The 16,877-nt window shown below is 43.9% G+C and overlaps 1 protein-coding gene across 2 annotated transcripts in view; it reads right to left on the minus strand.

Moving 5' to 3' along the window:
• Positions 1–16,877, minus strand: part of LOC307026621 (A-type potassium channel modulatory protein DPP6-like) — a 352,894-nt gene that overhangs the window by 182,511 nt on the left and 153,506 nt on the right. Inside the window, exon 1 of one of the 2 annotated variants that reach the window (XM_079662164.1) lies at positions 3,958–4,235. The exons of the other annotated variant lie outside the window; for it this stretch is intronic. Within the exon in view, the coding sequence (XP_079518290.1) occupies positions 3,958–4,014 (57 nt within the window). The 5' untranslated portion in view covers positions 4,015–4,235. Of the gene's footprint in view, positions 1–3,957; positions 4,236–16,877 lie in introns of those variants that run through there. 2 annotated transcript variants of the gene reach the window in all.

The raw sequence follows: 16,877 nt of genomic DNA on the forward strand, positions 1-16,877 counted from the left end.
CATTGATGCCGATTTTAAAACCAGATATGCTTGAAGCAATTTTTTCAGTATGCTGGAGCTTCACGCCTGAGGTAAATCCACTGACTGTCACCATTTAATAGTTGTTGCAGTATCACCTGGGGCCTCATTTATAACACCTTGCGTAGAATTCACGTGGGAAGGTTGCTTACGTAGTACAAAGCAAAACAATAGGTACAGACATTTTCCGATTCACAAAACATTGCGTACCGGCGAGGGAAGTGCGTACGGCACTTCCTACGCCTGTTTCCCTTTTATAAATCACAATCGACTCGAAATGCGGCGCAGCTTTTGCGGGCTTCACGTAACGCCCATATTTGCCTATAAATAGTCAAATAAACGCCCCTTCATTCATTTTGACTGACTGCATGAAGAAGATCGCAGGAAATGACGACAGAAAAGCTAAAAAAGAAATCTCACACCGTTTCAGATTCTGTTTATTTTGGGGAGGTCGAGATCAATCATATTGTTTGGTGGATGCAGTTTAAACCAGAGTAGCATCATGGAGGTCGGATCGTCACCAAAATAAATAAATAAGTGGTCCGAAAAAGGTTAAGGAAAAAAAAGATACACAGCCTTCCTCAGGCAGTGTGTTTGCACCGGGGACAGGAGACACCCCCTTGATGAGAAACTGTAATAAATGATCAGTGAATCCCTCCGGAGTGGAGTCATGACGACTGGATCTGAATTATTTCTTTGTATTTGGTGGTTTGTGTTCCAGCTTTCGATCAGCAACTATATATCCATAATCCAACAGTTAAAGGAAATACAACTAATGTGTTGTGTTATATTAGCTGTACAATTGACCACATATGGTGTTCTTAGTTTCCATACCTCCTCTGTTTTACGAGCGACTTATCAAGTCTTGGCAAGCGGCATAAAAAACGATTAAACGTGATAGTAGGCCTAGCCTATATAAAACCATGCTCGTATCTACAACCAGATAGAAATGCAAAACGGCGTTTAGACGTAATTCTGTCCTCCTGCTCATTTATGAGAAGACATTTCATAACATTAACACAACATATTCGAGGTGGTTTTAAATATCATATCCGTATTTATTTATTTCTCCAAGTTATGTTTTTGTGTGCACTGAGGAGTCACAAACAGGTATTTATTTAATCATTTTAAGATTGGCTTTAATCAATGTTTGACAATGAATTCTTCATATGATAAATGAGAGGCAACATTTTATTTATGGTATTATTTCCACATATTTCTCTCCATTCTTCCTTCTGCCAACAGCGTCGCAGTTTCTCGTCTCTCCCGTTTTTGTGTTTAGTGCGTACGCATGGGTTAGAGTTTGCGTGGAGGACCGCACATTTTCCTGTCAAGTTAGTATTTTATAAATCGCAAACATTGGGAACGCCATTTTTTGAGCATATATCCCTTTATCAGGGGCGCCAGGGGGTAGCTTGGAGTTGCCAAATAAACTCCAACAATTGGCATAGAAACGGCTTAGCAACCCCATTGTTTTGTTATGAAAATGTATATATATTTATACACATTCTCGCGAGATCTATCAGGGGTCGTTGTAAGTTAAAGCGCAGACTGATACTTGGCTAATGTTGTTATAATTCTCAGTGTGTGAACACAGATCGAAAATGGAAAGATTTCTCACAAGTCAGGGTAAACGACCGCGATCTCCAACGGAGCCGGTTCAGCCGGATAACCGTGTGTGTGTGTGTGTGTGTGTGTGTGTGTGTGTGTGTGTGTGTGTGTGTGTGTGTGTGTGTGTGTGTGTGTGTGTGTGTGTGTGTGTGTGTGTGTGTGTGTGTGTGTGTGTGTGTGTGTGTGTGTGTGTGTGTGTGTGTGTGTGTGTGTGTGTGTGTGTGTGTGTGTGTGTGGGGAGTAGGAGACGGTAGGAGTTGTGTTCGAGTGTGGGTAAAAGTCATAATGAGTGTTATATTATTTATTGGTTCTGTAAGGCGTGGCTGTGGCCGTCAATACCAGAAAATAAAGAGAACGTTTTCGACATTGAAGGCTCGTGATCTTGAATAGCGGTGAACGCTACAATATGAAAAGGCTCGTGCTTGGCCCACTGGTATTGTTTGTTTATTTATTTTGAAAATTAACTAGCAACGCTGTGCTGTCATATAGCAACTGCTAAGCTACTGCAGCAAAAGAATCCTGGCGCCACCCATGCCCTTTATAAATGAGGCCCCAGGTCTTGAATCTTGTCAGTAATTACAAAAAAGGAAGTCACTGCAGCTAACAATAGTGCTTTCGAATTGTATACTACTACTTTAATAATATGAAAACATTGCTTTCATTACGGAACATAATATTAGGACTGCAACAAAACCATTTTTTTAATTATGTTTTATAATTAACCATACTATTAACTGCTTGTGAAAATAATCATCAATTGAAGCCCCTTTTCAGTCTACAAAATGTCAGAAAATAGTAAAACACTTTTGGAGATCAAAGTAATGTCTCCAAATTGCCTGTTTTGGCCAACCATCATTCTTTAACATCCAGCACTCATTTACATTTCTAAAGCTGCGACCAGCAAATGTTTTTCAATTTTTTCTTGAAGAATGACAAACATATTTACCATAAATTGCTTAAGCTGATATTTGTGCCTACAAACAAGCAGCACATGCAGGCTGATACTGGTGGACCTGTGGCTGCCTCAGAGTGCAGGCTGATAGTCTACAGCTAAATCACAGAGGGAGAACGTTGTATGTCGGCAGGATAAAGCTGAGTTTCCTCTCACCTTTTCTGTCATCTTTAGAAAGGTAGAGGCTAGCTAGCAGTGAAGGTTGCCTTCTTCAGTTCCAGTCTGTTATAGATTGGCTCAAACCAAGGAAACTTGACAAATTAAAACCGTATTCTTTCATTTAAGAGTAAGCAACAGACTATCAACAGGATAAGAGGGGACCCCACTTATTCACGGACATAAAAATGCTTTTGTATGTCTTGTCAGGTTCAAGGTTATAAAATCTTATATTACAAAATGAAATGGTATATTTACATATCATATCTCGCAGAACATTTCATTTGAGGTAATGATGTAAAAAGAGAGTGATTGAGTATATTGTCATAAGATCTACATAGGTGCATTAGTTAAATAAACATAGTTGAAAGAGGTAAATTCATTTATTCCAATGCACACATTTTTTAATATATCCTTGGCATGTGCATGCTTATAAAAGGTTTCTGTAAATGCAAAGCTGCATCATTGTTCAAATTCAATGGCTCCTACTGCAGTGTATTATTTGTCATCCCTGGCATTACAGAACAACAAAATGAGTGATCTTTTACCAGTCGTAAAAATGATACACATTGATACTAATACAATTATGTGATGCTATTGCCCCTCTGTGGAGGTGGGTCAACAGATGATCCATTATCAGTGACTGATGGAGGTTGTAAAGAAAACAGAGCAAAGCCACCCTGCTCCACTGAAATGCACACAGTTTTAAAATCATTGTATTGCATATTTAGAAAGTAAGAGGACTTTACACTTTAAACTGTTAATATAAATGCAATATTTGCAGGCCTATGCACGATCCCAAGTTAGGCTAATTGAGCTGATTTGCTTGTCCTACTGCAAGGTGAAGCGCACTGGATGTAACGGAAAACACAAACAGCTCATTGTCTCCCGTTTCTAAATTGACTAAATAATGACCTCGGAATAATGATGACTGCGTTTTAATGATGATTATCAAAAGCGGGAGGCTTTAAAATCCTCCAGTCGTGATTAAATGACAGCACGTCAGCTGCTCACTTCATATTGACTCGGAGTGCAAACGCTTATTACGAGCGTTCCAAATTACTATGTTTTCTTCAACACACCAGAACAAGCGGTCAGAAAAGAGACCCCGCAGGACGGCATGCTAATAGGACTATAGCGTGTTGGCCAACCAAAGCATGGCGACACTGTTGATATTAATATGCGAGAGCAAAGTGAGTGAGAGCAGAGCTCATGGGTACCTGTTCTTGCTGCTGAGCCGATTTCGACGTTACATTGCCTTCCTTAGCCGTGGTCATGATTTCCTACAGCAGGGAGGAAAGTGTTTCACCGGCAGGAGAGAACAAAAATGCAAATACGGAAAGAAACACCGGTGCGGCAGAGAACCGGCAGGCACGAGAAGAAGACTGTGTATTCACGGCTTCTACAGGATGCGGTCAAGGTGTGAAATAACAAGTGGTGGAAGGACGCGCTGCTCAAGATAGGAAAACGCAAAAATATTTTCAGTGGAAACGAATGAGAAGAGGAGGGGAGGACACATCAGAGAGAGAGGGAGAGAGATAGAGATTCAATATTACACAAGCTCGCGCACACACAAACACGTCACTCACTCACACACGCTTGGCCAAGGGGGGCTACGTGTTGCAGATTGGGTGGATATCAATAAAAAAATTCACATTAACCTGTTAACCCCCAAGAAGAATTTCCAGAACAAATGACCATAACTACACTTCTAAAAGGGGAACATTAATAATCTTTTTTCTCAAAGTAATGATAAACCTGTGAGTTGGATGTAGAAAAGTCAGAATCAATATAGATGTTTTTTATTTTAAAGAAAATTCAGATTGAACATAGTCAAAACAATTATAGTGTCCGTCCAAAAAATAGGTTTTACTTATGAAAACCACTCTTGGATGATGGGTTTAGTGATGGGAATTATGGCTCTTTGAATGGAGCCGGATCTTATGGCTCCGTTCCTTTCAAAGAGCTGTTCAAAAGAGCCGTTTTTTTGGGGGTGGGGTTACTAGGTTTATCTGCGAAATAATCAACAGGATAATGATTGACTGTATTGCCAGACCTAATGTCAATAATCTGCATTTTAAACATGACACAAGGTGGCGCCATATCCATGTCATTCATGTCAGTGAATGTACTACTTTGAATGTACCCTCTATGTCAGGGATTCGCAACTTTCATGGTGGTGGGGGCCACATAATTGATGTACTGGCCACCATGGGGCCGCAGATTCACTTGGAACACACACACACAAAAATGTCATGTGTTGTATTTAATTATTAACAAATATACTAAGTCTGACATCTTCATTGACATTTTACAATCTTTCAGGGAACATCCTCTAATAAGCTCACTAAACAAATATTAGTTCACATAAATGTTATTTCATTTTTACAAGTGGCATGTTTGTATTGAACAGGTTTTTTAACAGTGGAATACAACTATTTTAAACTATTGGAAAGCACGGAAAATGTGTGTGTATTGAGATGAACTATTAAGATGACATTAACATGAAGTCATGAACACTAACCCAGACATTAGTTGTCTAACTTGAACCTAAAACACTTGTAGCCTGTCTCTGCATTCCCCTTATTCCACAATAAGGGGAATGTCAACACAGACACCTGTCAGCCCGCACTCTGCTGTTCCTCAGCGCCGCTCCCCCTCCCTCCCGCTGAAATTATGAATGAAAAGCAAATAGTAATCATAGATAACACGGCAGGGTCCGTGACAGTTTGTTTTCATCTGATTTCAAATAAACAAAGTCTTGGTTTTTAGAATATTAAACTTGTTTCGCCAAATTCAGATGATAAATACAACTTTTAAGCTTGTCTCGATGTCTCGCCAACCCCACACCAGTGAGCCAGCTCACAGTGTCCCGCTCCTCGCAGCGGAGAGCCTCGCAACGTCCCGCCGAGTGTGTGTGTGAGGAAGTCCGCGGATTGGTCCAAACGTAACGGCTAGGCGGACGTAACGTCACTTTGCCCGAAATACATCACTATACCCAAGAAGTAAATAATGGAAAAAGAGAAATCCCCAACGAGGCGTTCTGGGGCAGCATAGACAGGTATTTTCAGTGTTAGAGTTTTACTCGCTACAGGGTGTAGGCCTACTTTGAGGGTTTGTGACTCTGCAAACCGTTTATACATGCATAAAAAGGGGACGGGTAATAACCAGAAAAGCATGACATGGGACCTTTCAAATGAAATGCTGAAACTTTAATGCTGAATTAATGAGGAATATAGCCTAATCAAATATTAATTTGCACCCAGGATGACTTTCCCTCACTTATTTCAATCATTTAGGCCACATTGTTGCATACATATTGATGATTCTTAGTTTTAACAAATTCCCTGCAAATTAAAAAGGTCCATATTAATTCATTTGTCAAAGAAAATGCTATGGTAAAGCTGCTGGTGAACTTGGCAACTAGACATTTGTAACAATCTTGCTGTGATTAAAAACAAAACATGAGTGTCATCCTGCACTGTTGAGTTGTTAATGAAACTGAAACCTTAAGTATATTTGACCAGGATAACATGTTACATATAGCTGGAGCAAAAGTCCTAACACTGAGTCAGTAGTGAGATTTCTGGAAATTATATTTAATAAATGAGTAGCTTTACAAAACCTATGACTCTGAGTATGAAGTAGCTGCAATACAATGCAACTTGTTAGGACTGACGCAAAAACAGTTTTTAATAAAGTGCACTCAGTCTGAGAATTAAACTACATTTTTGAGACTGGAATATACAGTAATACGCATGTTCAGTTTACTATCATGTTACATTGCACGATAAGAACAAGAACCTTTCATGGGCTTGTTCAATTAATCACATCTACACTAAGTGGTTTACAATCCCTATTTCACACGGCAAGGAAATTACTTTGATTTGTTCTAAGATTATGTTAATTAATACCGTATCTTCAGTTTGACTCTTTATATTGCAGGTGGGCAACCCAATGTGCTGCACCGTTAATTAAAACAGGTGGCAGCTCGGTAAAGTCAATTCCCCTGGAATCCTGAGTGAGATTCTGCAGTTTTGCTATATGTGGCAGAGCACAGCAGGTAGATATCCTTCAAAAAGCTAGCCCTTAAAGGTTATATTTCACTGTTGGACCTATCTACTTTTGTTAGTTACTTCTCTAAATGTGTATTAACAATTTTTGAAAGTCTCCAAACATCTCTGTTTTCAGGTTCAGGGAACTACTGAATATCAATAACAACAGATTATGAAATGTCCTACTTGAGTAAATTAAGAGCTGAATTGGAGTAAAACCTGTATTTGTTCCATGCTTGCTTGGATAACAAGACCAAACATCTTCAGCTGGGCTTGTTACTCTGTGGGGATTCTTAAAGGATCACTCTGCTATGAGATGAAGCTCACATTTGAATGTTCACATAATCAAAAATACAATGTTAATAGGATGATATTCTGCAGGTATAGGTTGTTTACTATGATTACCATCATATTTTTTCATTAATTCGAATTAGGCACTTTTGGTTGCATACAACAAAGTACAATTGTGCAGTAATAATTACCCTAGATGAAAAAGCTAAGTGATCAACAAGGTTGTATAATCATCCTGAAGAAAATATGAATAACCTTAACAGATCAAATAATCCAATAGTTGTTTAGACAGTTAATCGAAAATCTAAATTACATCAGAGGAAGGGTCAGAAGGCATTGTCTTGTGGGAAATGTATGACAAGAGGAATGAGAGACAACATTTTTTAAACGAGTAGCATGGCTAATAACTAATTAAAAATGTCTTAAGCTAATGTATTTACACTATATCTGCAATGATGGAAACGTAGTCTTATTGTTGATAATGTTCTCATAGAAATTGGCTTACGAGATACATTACATTTGAGTAACCTTGATGTATGAAAGAGTATGACAGCCCATCCAGAATTTACAGACGCATGTACTTAATTAATGATGTATGAATCTGAAACGACTTCTCAACAGCCAATCAATCAGCTCCAAACTAATGGAGCCACTCAGGGCCAAAGCTTGACCCATGGCAGGCGAGAACACAACAACCGCCTTATTGTGGCCGTGTTATAGAGTGAGTGTACAAACCTCATGTCTTTGATGTTGACGAATGGAGAGGAGAGACCAGTGATGAATGCTCCTGGGGGTGACTCTGTTCCTGGAAAATCCTTAATGAACTTACTGATTGTACCAACCTGCCTAAAGAAATTGAGCCGTCCACTCACATGTCAAGCAAGCCAAGCCATGTTAGCAACGCGCCTAATGAACTTCCTGGAGGAGCTTTTGCCTAATTAAAACTACATGCTATAATCTGAAAACACCAAATACTAAAGCATTATTTTGGCGTGGATAATAGTTCTATAATTAATGGAAACAAAGTTATAGCTCCTGGGTGATGATGATTACGTATACAAAAAACAATCACTCTTGTTGAAGAGGCATATGCAATTAACCATGCAAAATGTGTACACCGTGTGCAACCTTTTTTAAAATAGCCTCTACAGCAGGGATCACCAACTACATTTGTCCAAGGGCCAAAATGTATCCAATAGACACTATCGCGGGCCAGCGATTTTTATATAGCCCAGAATTTTGAAGTTCTTGACTGAATACATGCTCTGAAAGTAATCAGAATACAGTTACAGTTACGTGTCTTAAAAAAGTAACATTCAGATTACTTTTTGAATACTTTTGGAATACTTTCTTTTTCCATAACAGATGGGTATGTTTTGGTGCACAGGAGACACTTATTTTACGGTTTTAATGGCTTATCAAGAACTCAAACACAACATCTTGGTGTCATTCTGGACAGCTCTCTCATCTGCAACCCGCATACAAAACATCACCATTCTTTGTACTGTCTTAAAACCTTTCCTTGGAATATGTTATGAATTGTAAGGTGTCCTTGGGTGCTTTGAAAGGCGCCCCTAAATAGAATGAATTATCATTATTATTTATTATCTGAAACGATGTAATAACTTTTAAAACTTTTTCCAGTCACTTGCCCCATGCATTCAGCAGCAGCAGGCCATTCACTTTGATTTGATCCCGTTATGAAATGTCAGCATTTCGATAATAAATAAATGCTACATAAACGTTATCTTGCACATTTTATCTATCCATCTCCGTTTCTAACTTTCAATAATATATTGCATGCGGGGGCGGGGCCTCACAGACACGCTGCATCTCTCTCTTGCTCACAGACATGCTGCAGCGCTGTGCAGTGTGCACACAGTTCTGCCGGTAATAAATATTACATTTTGTGAGGAATCTTTTCCACCAATAATTCCAATAAGTATTCCAAAAATGTATTCACTTCAGGTTTACGAAAGTAACTGTTATCAGGTTACTCGTTTTTTAAATGTAACGCCAGCTGAATACAGTTAGCCTACTTGATTTTTGTATTCTGACTACGTAACGCCGTTACATGTATTCCGTTACAACCCAACCCTGCTTCTAGGCTACTCTCCCGCAGCTCCTGCCTCTCTGTTGGACTCTGTCGCAGCGGGACTACTGCTGTGGTGCGGCGGAGCGCTTTAACCAGACTCTTCACAACGAAGGATCACTTCTTCTTCAAGGAAGGGAAGGTTTCGCAGTATGCAGTCTACTGTCCCGCAGCTGCTGCCTCTCTGTTGGACTCCGATACTGCACCTTACTCACGAGACGTTGTAAAAAAAATAATGGGTGGGGGGCCAACTTAGTAACCACTCCACCAACGCCACTGTCACCCCCATCGTGCGGGCCAGATGAGAATCTCTGGCGGGCCGGACGTGGCCAGCGGGCCGCCAGTTGGTTGTCACTGCTCTACAGGCTGAGATGACAGAAAAGGAAAGGAATCCAAAAAGAAAGATCTGATACTTTTATCATTTAAATTGAGAAGATGAAGTGAAAAGGGAAGGGTTGCTGGTCTGAAAGCCACCATTTTGTATTGATTGATTTCAATTTATGTTTTATTTCTTCAATTTAATGTGAGAAGCACAAACCAAAGCAAAGTCTCTTCAATTATTTGAGTTTGCGTAAAGTAAACAGTCGTTTCCTGAAGTTCTCTGGCTGTACAGCTTTCTAATTGAGATATTTGAGAACGAAAGCGTTACATCCCTTTCAAAACCAATGGTTACGAGAGGGATCATGCACATAACATGAACATCTGGTGTGTCTTTGCTGAAGTGTCTTGATGAAACTCTAGGAAGTTAGAAATTACAGCCAGGCAGTGAGATACAGCGCAGTGTGCTACGAGAAAGAACTTTAGTTGCTTATCTGTTGATCGTCAACTAATGCTTAATGTAATCTTTAGTTGACATATTGACTCAACAGATTATCAACAGATAGTCGACATGACCCTGTTGACTTTCAACTGACAGATTGATTTTGAGTAGTTGATTGTCAATTTTGAAGATGTTGACACAATCTACAGATAGTAAGGTTGAATATTGGTTAATAAGCTGTTGCAAAAAACATGTTGACAGTCAGACACTTTTTGTAAAATCTATAGATCAACACTTGAGATTTATATGTTTTATTCATTGGGATAAACCCCTTGAGATGCACCATCTCGTTTTCAAGGGGGTCCCTGTACCTTATTTTATACTGGCAGTTAGTTAAATGCATGTTACTTGTCTGTTGAAACAGTGTTGTTGAATGTCAACTGATGACTTAAAGAGTGTCAACTATCAAAATAAAGTGTTACCAAACAAAAAATATATATATTTTCAGTTATTCTAACTGTATATACATCAAATAGCATCCCTTTTTATTTTTTAAGCTTATGCATGCACACATCCACATCCATAAAATGTGTCCCAACACAGCAATTTCGTGGAGAAAAGGGAAAATAAAAATATATATTTCTCGATTTATAGCCAGCTCCACTCTCCTAGAACATATTCTGTCACTGCCATGGCCTAAGCCATCCATCAGTGTTACATTAATTCCTATACCGAACCATTCAATACAGCAAGCCCCCAGTGCGTACAATATAGCAAGGGGAACAAGTGTAATGGGATGTTTAAAAAACGAAAATTGTTCCCCATGACTTGTTTTGGTAAAATAAATTAAGTATCCATCTACTTCCTTATGGGCTGCAGTGGTATTTTATTTAATTTATTTTTAATTTATTTCGATAATTCGATAAAAACATGTTATAAATAAGACTAATATTTCAGGGCTCCTGAACAATTGATTACTATGCCGTCGACACAGACCAAAGGTCTGGGATTCACACAAGAGACTCAGCTTAGCAGGTGGAGCGTCGTATGACTGTGTGCCTCAATGTTTTTCCACTCTTACTTGTCTGACACATGATGGCAAACATCAAATTGCTTTTCTTACTTCCTTCTGCTCCCTCCCCAATGTGAATACTCTATGTGCGGTCCTTACATAAATACAGTTTGGACCCATCAGCCTGACAGAGAGGATGCGGTTTCTCTTCTTGTCGGCATACAACACTTTATGCCAGGTGTGACTCACCAGCCTTCACACCTCTCAGCCGTGAAATGTCAACAGCGCCAGATTCCACCACCGTGCCGGTGACGTTGTCATTCTTATTAGCATACTTTTGTGCAGTATTCCCTTCCTGCTGGAGAGTGAAACTGAACCTCAATATTAGGTCTTCCAATAGTTATAAAATGCATGCTTGGATCCCTATTTCTGTGTGACTTATTGGTATATCAAAATTAAGTTTCTGCTGGAGCACAAATAAACTGCATTTATGCAACAAGTACGTGCAGCGAAAGCGTGAGGTTTAATTTCTGGATACATTTTATTTTGTTGTAAGTTTACATTCCTTTTTACAAACTATTTGTATCCCTGAGCTAATGCATGCTGATGACATATTCTCAACAGGTGTTGCAAGGACATAATCTTATTTTTTAAAGGCTTTGTAGTCATGAAAACTATAGGTTGCTTACGTAACCCCAGTTCTCAGAGTAACATGAAGTGAGATGTCTCACTATGGGATGCGCCTCATCGCGGAGCAAACAGAAGCATCAATCTCATTACGCCAATCCTGATTGGCTGGTGATCTTGACGTCAGCGTCAGGGAATCCACCCCCTATAAGTAGCTTGCGCTACGCCGCATGCGTCATTCAAAATAAGCACCTCTTCTCGCTTCACCATAGCAAGGAGGGCTGTCTGGTGAGACATCTCACTTCATGTTACTCTGAGAACTGGGGTTACGTAAGTAACCTATAGTTCTCATTCGTAACACTCCGTTCGATGTCTCACTATGGGATATTGTAGCTCCCGTATTGCCAGACGAGCTTATCTCGAAAGTCACCAAGACCAACCAGAACTTAACAGTTAGAGCTCTAACTCAGCAGGGGGCCCAGCACTGCATGGGCCACACTGGGAGCAGAGACGTCTAATCTGTAGAAGCGGATAAAAGTGAGCGGCGAGGACCAGCTCGCCGCTGCACAAATGTCTTGAATGGAAACACCCTTGAACAAAGCCCAGGATGTAGCCAGACCACGAGTAGAGTGAGCACGCAAACCCGGAGGTGCCTGCAAACCCTGACTTGTATAAGCCAAAGCAATCGCTTCCACAATCTAGTGGGAGAGCCGTTGCTTAGTAACGGGCTTGCCCTTGTGAGGGTTAGCCCAGGATACAAAGAGTTGGTCATTACGACAAAACTCTTTTGACCTATCCATATAGGTGCGTAAAGCACGAACTGGACACAGAAAATTTGGCTGCTGTTCCCCGGAGGGACACAGCGGCGGAGGAAATGACACAATGTCAATTGAGGTACACAAACCAACCACCTTAGGTATAAAGGCAGGGTTGGGCTACAGCAACACTCTCGTTTGCCCTGGGGAAAACTGAGTGCATGAAGGATGTAAAGATGAATGTCACTGACTCGCTTGGCTGATGCCAGAGCCAGTAACAGCACTGTCTTTAGTGACAGGTGCTTCATGTCAGCTTCTTCCAGGGGTTCAAATGGGGTTCGAGTGAGCCCATCTAAAACCACTGTCAAGTCCCATAAGGGCACCAGTGAACTGGAGACAGGGAGGAGCCTGCGAGCTCCCTTCATAAAACGGCAGACCAGAGGATGCTGGCTGGCCGTCTTATCCTCAAAGCCCACATGGCATGCAGCAATAGCAGCCAAGTACACTTTGATCGTGGAGAAAGCTCTGTGTTTTTCAATCAGGTCCTGTAGAAATGATAAAATCACTCCAACAGGACACTGAAAAGAGGTGTGCCCTTTCTGAAGGCACCATTCCTCAAACACCCTCCACTTACAGTCATAAAGAGACCTGGTGGAGGAGGCTCTCGCACTCTGAGTAGTGTTTATCACCTTCTGCGGGAGACCCACTGTACTCAGATTGTACCACTCACGGGCCAGGTCCATAGGGCCATGCGCTCCGGGTGTGGGTGAAAGGTCGTCCCCCCGCCTGAGACAGTATGTCTCTGCGCAGGGGGAGCTGCCACGGCTGACCGCACAGCAGCTGATATATCTCCGCCAGCCAGTACATTGCAGGCCAGTGCGGAGCTATCAGGATCATTGTGTGGCGCTGTTCCCTCACTCTGGCCAGAGTTTGGGGTATCAGCGCCAGGGGTGGAAACGCGTACAGGAGGACCGGAGGCCAATTGTGCGCGAGCGTGTCCACGCCTAACGGTGCGTTTAAATCGCGCATTGAAAAGAAAAGCTGACAGTGAGCATTTTCTTTTGATGCGAACAGATCCACCGTGGCTCGGCCGTAACGCACCCACAGCTGGCTCACAATCATTGGATGTAGAGTCCAGTCTGCATATAGTGGTACGCCTCTGGACAGCAGGTCTGCCCCGAGGTTCATTACACCCGGTACGTGCGTCGCTCTCAGAGAGAGGAGACGGCCACAGCTCCACAAGATCAGTTTGCGTGCCAGCATGTGTAACTGGAGAGAGCGCAAACCCCCTTGTCGGTTTATATACGATATTGCGGTCGTATTGTCCGTCCTCACGAGGACATGGTGTCCTCTGAGAAAAGGCAGAAAGCGTTTTAGGGTGAGAAACACCGCTAAAAGCTCCAGATAATTTATGTGCGCCCGCTCGAGGTCTCTGCTCCAGAGACCCCTCACCGGGCGACCCTCGTAAATACCTCCCCAGTCTGTCAGACATGCGTCCGTGGTGACCACCTTCGTGAAAGGACAGTCCCCATCGATAAGCCCCGTACTAGAAAAGTCGGGTGTAGCCAGCGGCACAGTGACATTACGCATCTCGCCGTAACCATCACTCTCCACGCGCCATGACGCGCGGGGTTTAGTTTTAGAGCGGCTACCCAGCGCTGAAACTCCCTCACGTGTAAGCGTCCCAGTCGTACGACCAGGATGGCTGACGCCATGAGCCCCAGTAACCGCATGAATGATCTGAAGAGAACATGTTTGTGCAGCTGGAAATGAGCGAGACAAGCTCTGAAAGATTTCACTCTTTCCGCCGACAAGCGGGCTGTAAAGGGCACCGAGTTCAGGTGTAAACCCAGAAAAAGTACAGTCTGTGCTGGGCACAGAATAGTCTTTTCTGTGTTTATTATGAAACCCAGGTTGAGCAGGTGCTTTACGAGGACATTTGTCTGCGTAATAGCCTCCTGCTCCGACTGTGCGAGGAGCAGCCAGTCGTCCAGGTAGGTTGCCAGGCGAATACCCTGTTGTCTCAACAGGGCTATCGCGGCTTCCGTACACCGTACAAACACTCGCGGGCTGAGAGACAGACCGAAGGGAAGCACTCTGTACTCGTAACAGACACCCTGAAAGGCGAACCTCAGATATTTCCTGTGTGGGTAATATACCGGGATATGGAAATATGCATCTTTCAGGTCGACTGATGTAAACCAGTCGTTTTGTCGCACGAGACGCAGCAGAGATGTGTGAGTGAGCATTCTGAATTTGTATCCTTTTAGATACGCGTTCAGAGCCCTCAAATCTAGTATTGGCCGAATTCCATTCCCTCCCCGTTTGGGAACGAGGAAATACTTGGAATAAAAGCTGCTCTGACTCCGCTCGGCGGGTATTATAGATATAGCCTTCTTTTCTAGAAGTGAGAGGATCTCTCTTTCTAGAATGTGGGCTGACTCTCCCCGGGCTTGTGAATACAGAATGCCCGAGAAGCGAGGGGGGGTGACAGCGAATTGGAGTCTGTAGCCCCGTGTAACTGTCTTGAACACCCAAGCAGATGTTGTGAGCATCTTCCACTGTTCGTTCCTTAGAGCCAGCGGAGACGTCACGTCTTTTGCCCTCTGAGTCTCTATTTGTTGTGTTATGGGGCCCTCTAGTGTCTGAACACGGTGGTACCCGGATTTGACAGTCCCCACCGACACTGCGCATGTGCGTGACGGAGGTGCCTTCACAACCCCAGGCGGCACTGCGCCTGCACGTGACTGCGCCTGCACATGACGGTGGTGGCCTCACAGCCCCAGTCGTCACTGCGCATGCGCGTGGCGGCGGTGCCTTCACAGACCCGTTCATTGTCCGCCTTTTGAGAGAGGCCGTAGCTGCTCTCAAAAGGGGAACAAATGGCGGGCTGTTTATTGGTGTTATTGTTTTTATCGTTTTCTCTTTCATTTTTTTGAGCTGCGCCCTCAGCCTGAGGCCTGGATGCGTCAGCGGAAAATGCTTTATCCGAGAAAACAGAACAATATTGTGACATGTGTTTTGGTGCCCTTGAGGATGGCGTTGAGGCATCTCTCGAGGCAGCGGGAACACATCTAGAGCTGGGGAACCTTCCAGCTCCGTCACCGAGGGAAGAAGAGGAGGCTGTCAGGCCGCCAGCTTCTTCTTCCTTGACTGCTGGCCGAAATTCTGGGTTGGCTGCGTCTGGGCTGCAGCCGGAACCGAAGATTTTCTGGGCCAACTCGCCCTCGTCTCCTGCCTGGGCTGGGGACTCGGGGCGGGCTGTGACCTCTGCTGTTTTGGTACTTTAAACCGAGCAGCTGAGGTAGCTTGGGCGAAGGACTGCCGCTGTGGAGGCAGCGGCTGGACCCTTCGAGGAAGACAGAGGTGGAGGGCCTCGTCTTCCTTCTTCTTGGACTCGCATCTCTTCTGCATAGAAGCGAGCGCAGATCCAAAAATCCCCTTGGGAACGATGGGCATGTCCAGCACATCCTCTCTTTTCCGGTCTGGGAGGTTGAGCCATCTAGCTCTTTCCTGCACCACCATAATTCCCATTGCCTTTCCCGTGGCCTGGACGGCGCAGCGTTGAACGCGGAGACAGATGTCCGTGATCGCGGCTATCTCGTCCAGTACTGCCGGTCCAGAATTACTTGACATTTCCTCGCAGAGCTCCGCTTGGTAAGCGGTTAGCAGCGAGGAAATGTTCAAAGCCCTGGCGGACAATGCTAAGTATCTGTAGGACCGTTCAGTCATGGTCGACTGGAACCGGTACGCCTTTGCCGGCAGCGTGGGGTTCCTGCTCGGTGTAGTCGCCATCCTCGGGAGGAGGTGAGCTGCCACCAGTGGTTCCATCGGCGGTACGCGGAGCAGGCCGAGCCTCTCCATACCGTCATTGCTGAAGGGCCGGTCTCTCCACGAGACCGACACCTCATCCAACATCTCCGGGATGACCGGCAGGAGTTGCCTCTTTGTCGTCGTTGCTTGGGGCAAATGTTTCCCCTCGTAACGGGACCTGGAGGTCTCCTTGGCCATTTTGGGCCATGGGATGTCTAGTCTGGCTGCGGCACGCTGACACACGGCCTGCAGGTCCAAACTTAGACAGGGCGACGCTGGTGTGCTATCGCCCGGGAGAGCAGCCATCGCTCCCGGCGTTGCAGCCTGATCCGATGACATGAAGACGTTGTCTTCCTGCTCATCAGAGTTGGACAGGAGGAATCCAGAGGTGTCATCCTCTTCGTCCTACGTATAGTCCAATCCAGGACATCTTCTGCGGGCGAGACCATGGTGAGGTCCAGCCGGGGGCCCCAGCTTGGTATAGCGTGGGGCCCCGCTCGCACGTCCTTCGCTGCCACCGAGTCCCAGCCTGATACGGCGCGGGACTCCGGTTCTGCAGCTGCCACTACTGATGAGCCCCAGACCGACACAGTGCGGGGCTCCATCTCTGTGGCGGACGCCCCCGTGTCTTGATTTCCGTCCGGTAAATCAGAGGACATGAGGGAGTCCTGACCCGACAAGCTAGCTTGGTGAGCTAACCGTCGGCGGAGGCTCTTCACGGTGAAACGGGCACAA

Source organism: Notothenia rossii, assembly GCF_949606895.1.
Source record: "Notothenia rossii genome assembly, chromosome: 12".
In the NCBI taxonomy this organism is placed as follows: domain Eukaryota; kingdom Metazoa; phylum Chordata; class Actinopteri; order Perciformes; family Nototheniidae; genus Notothenia; species Notothenia rossii.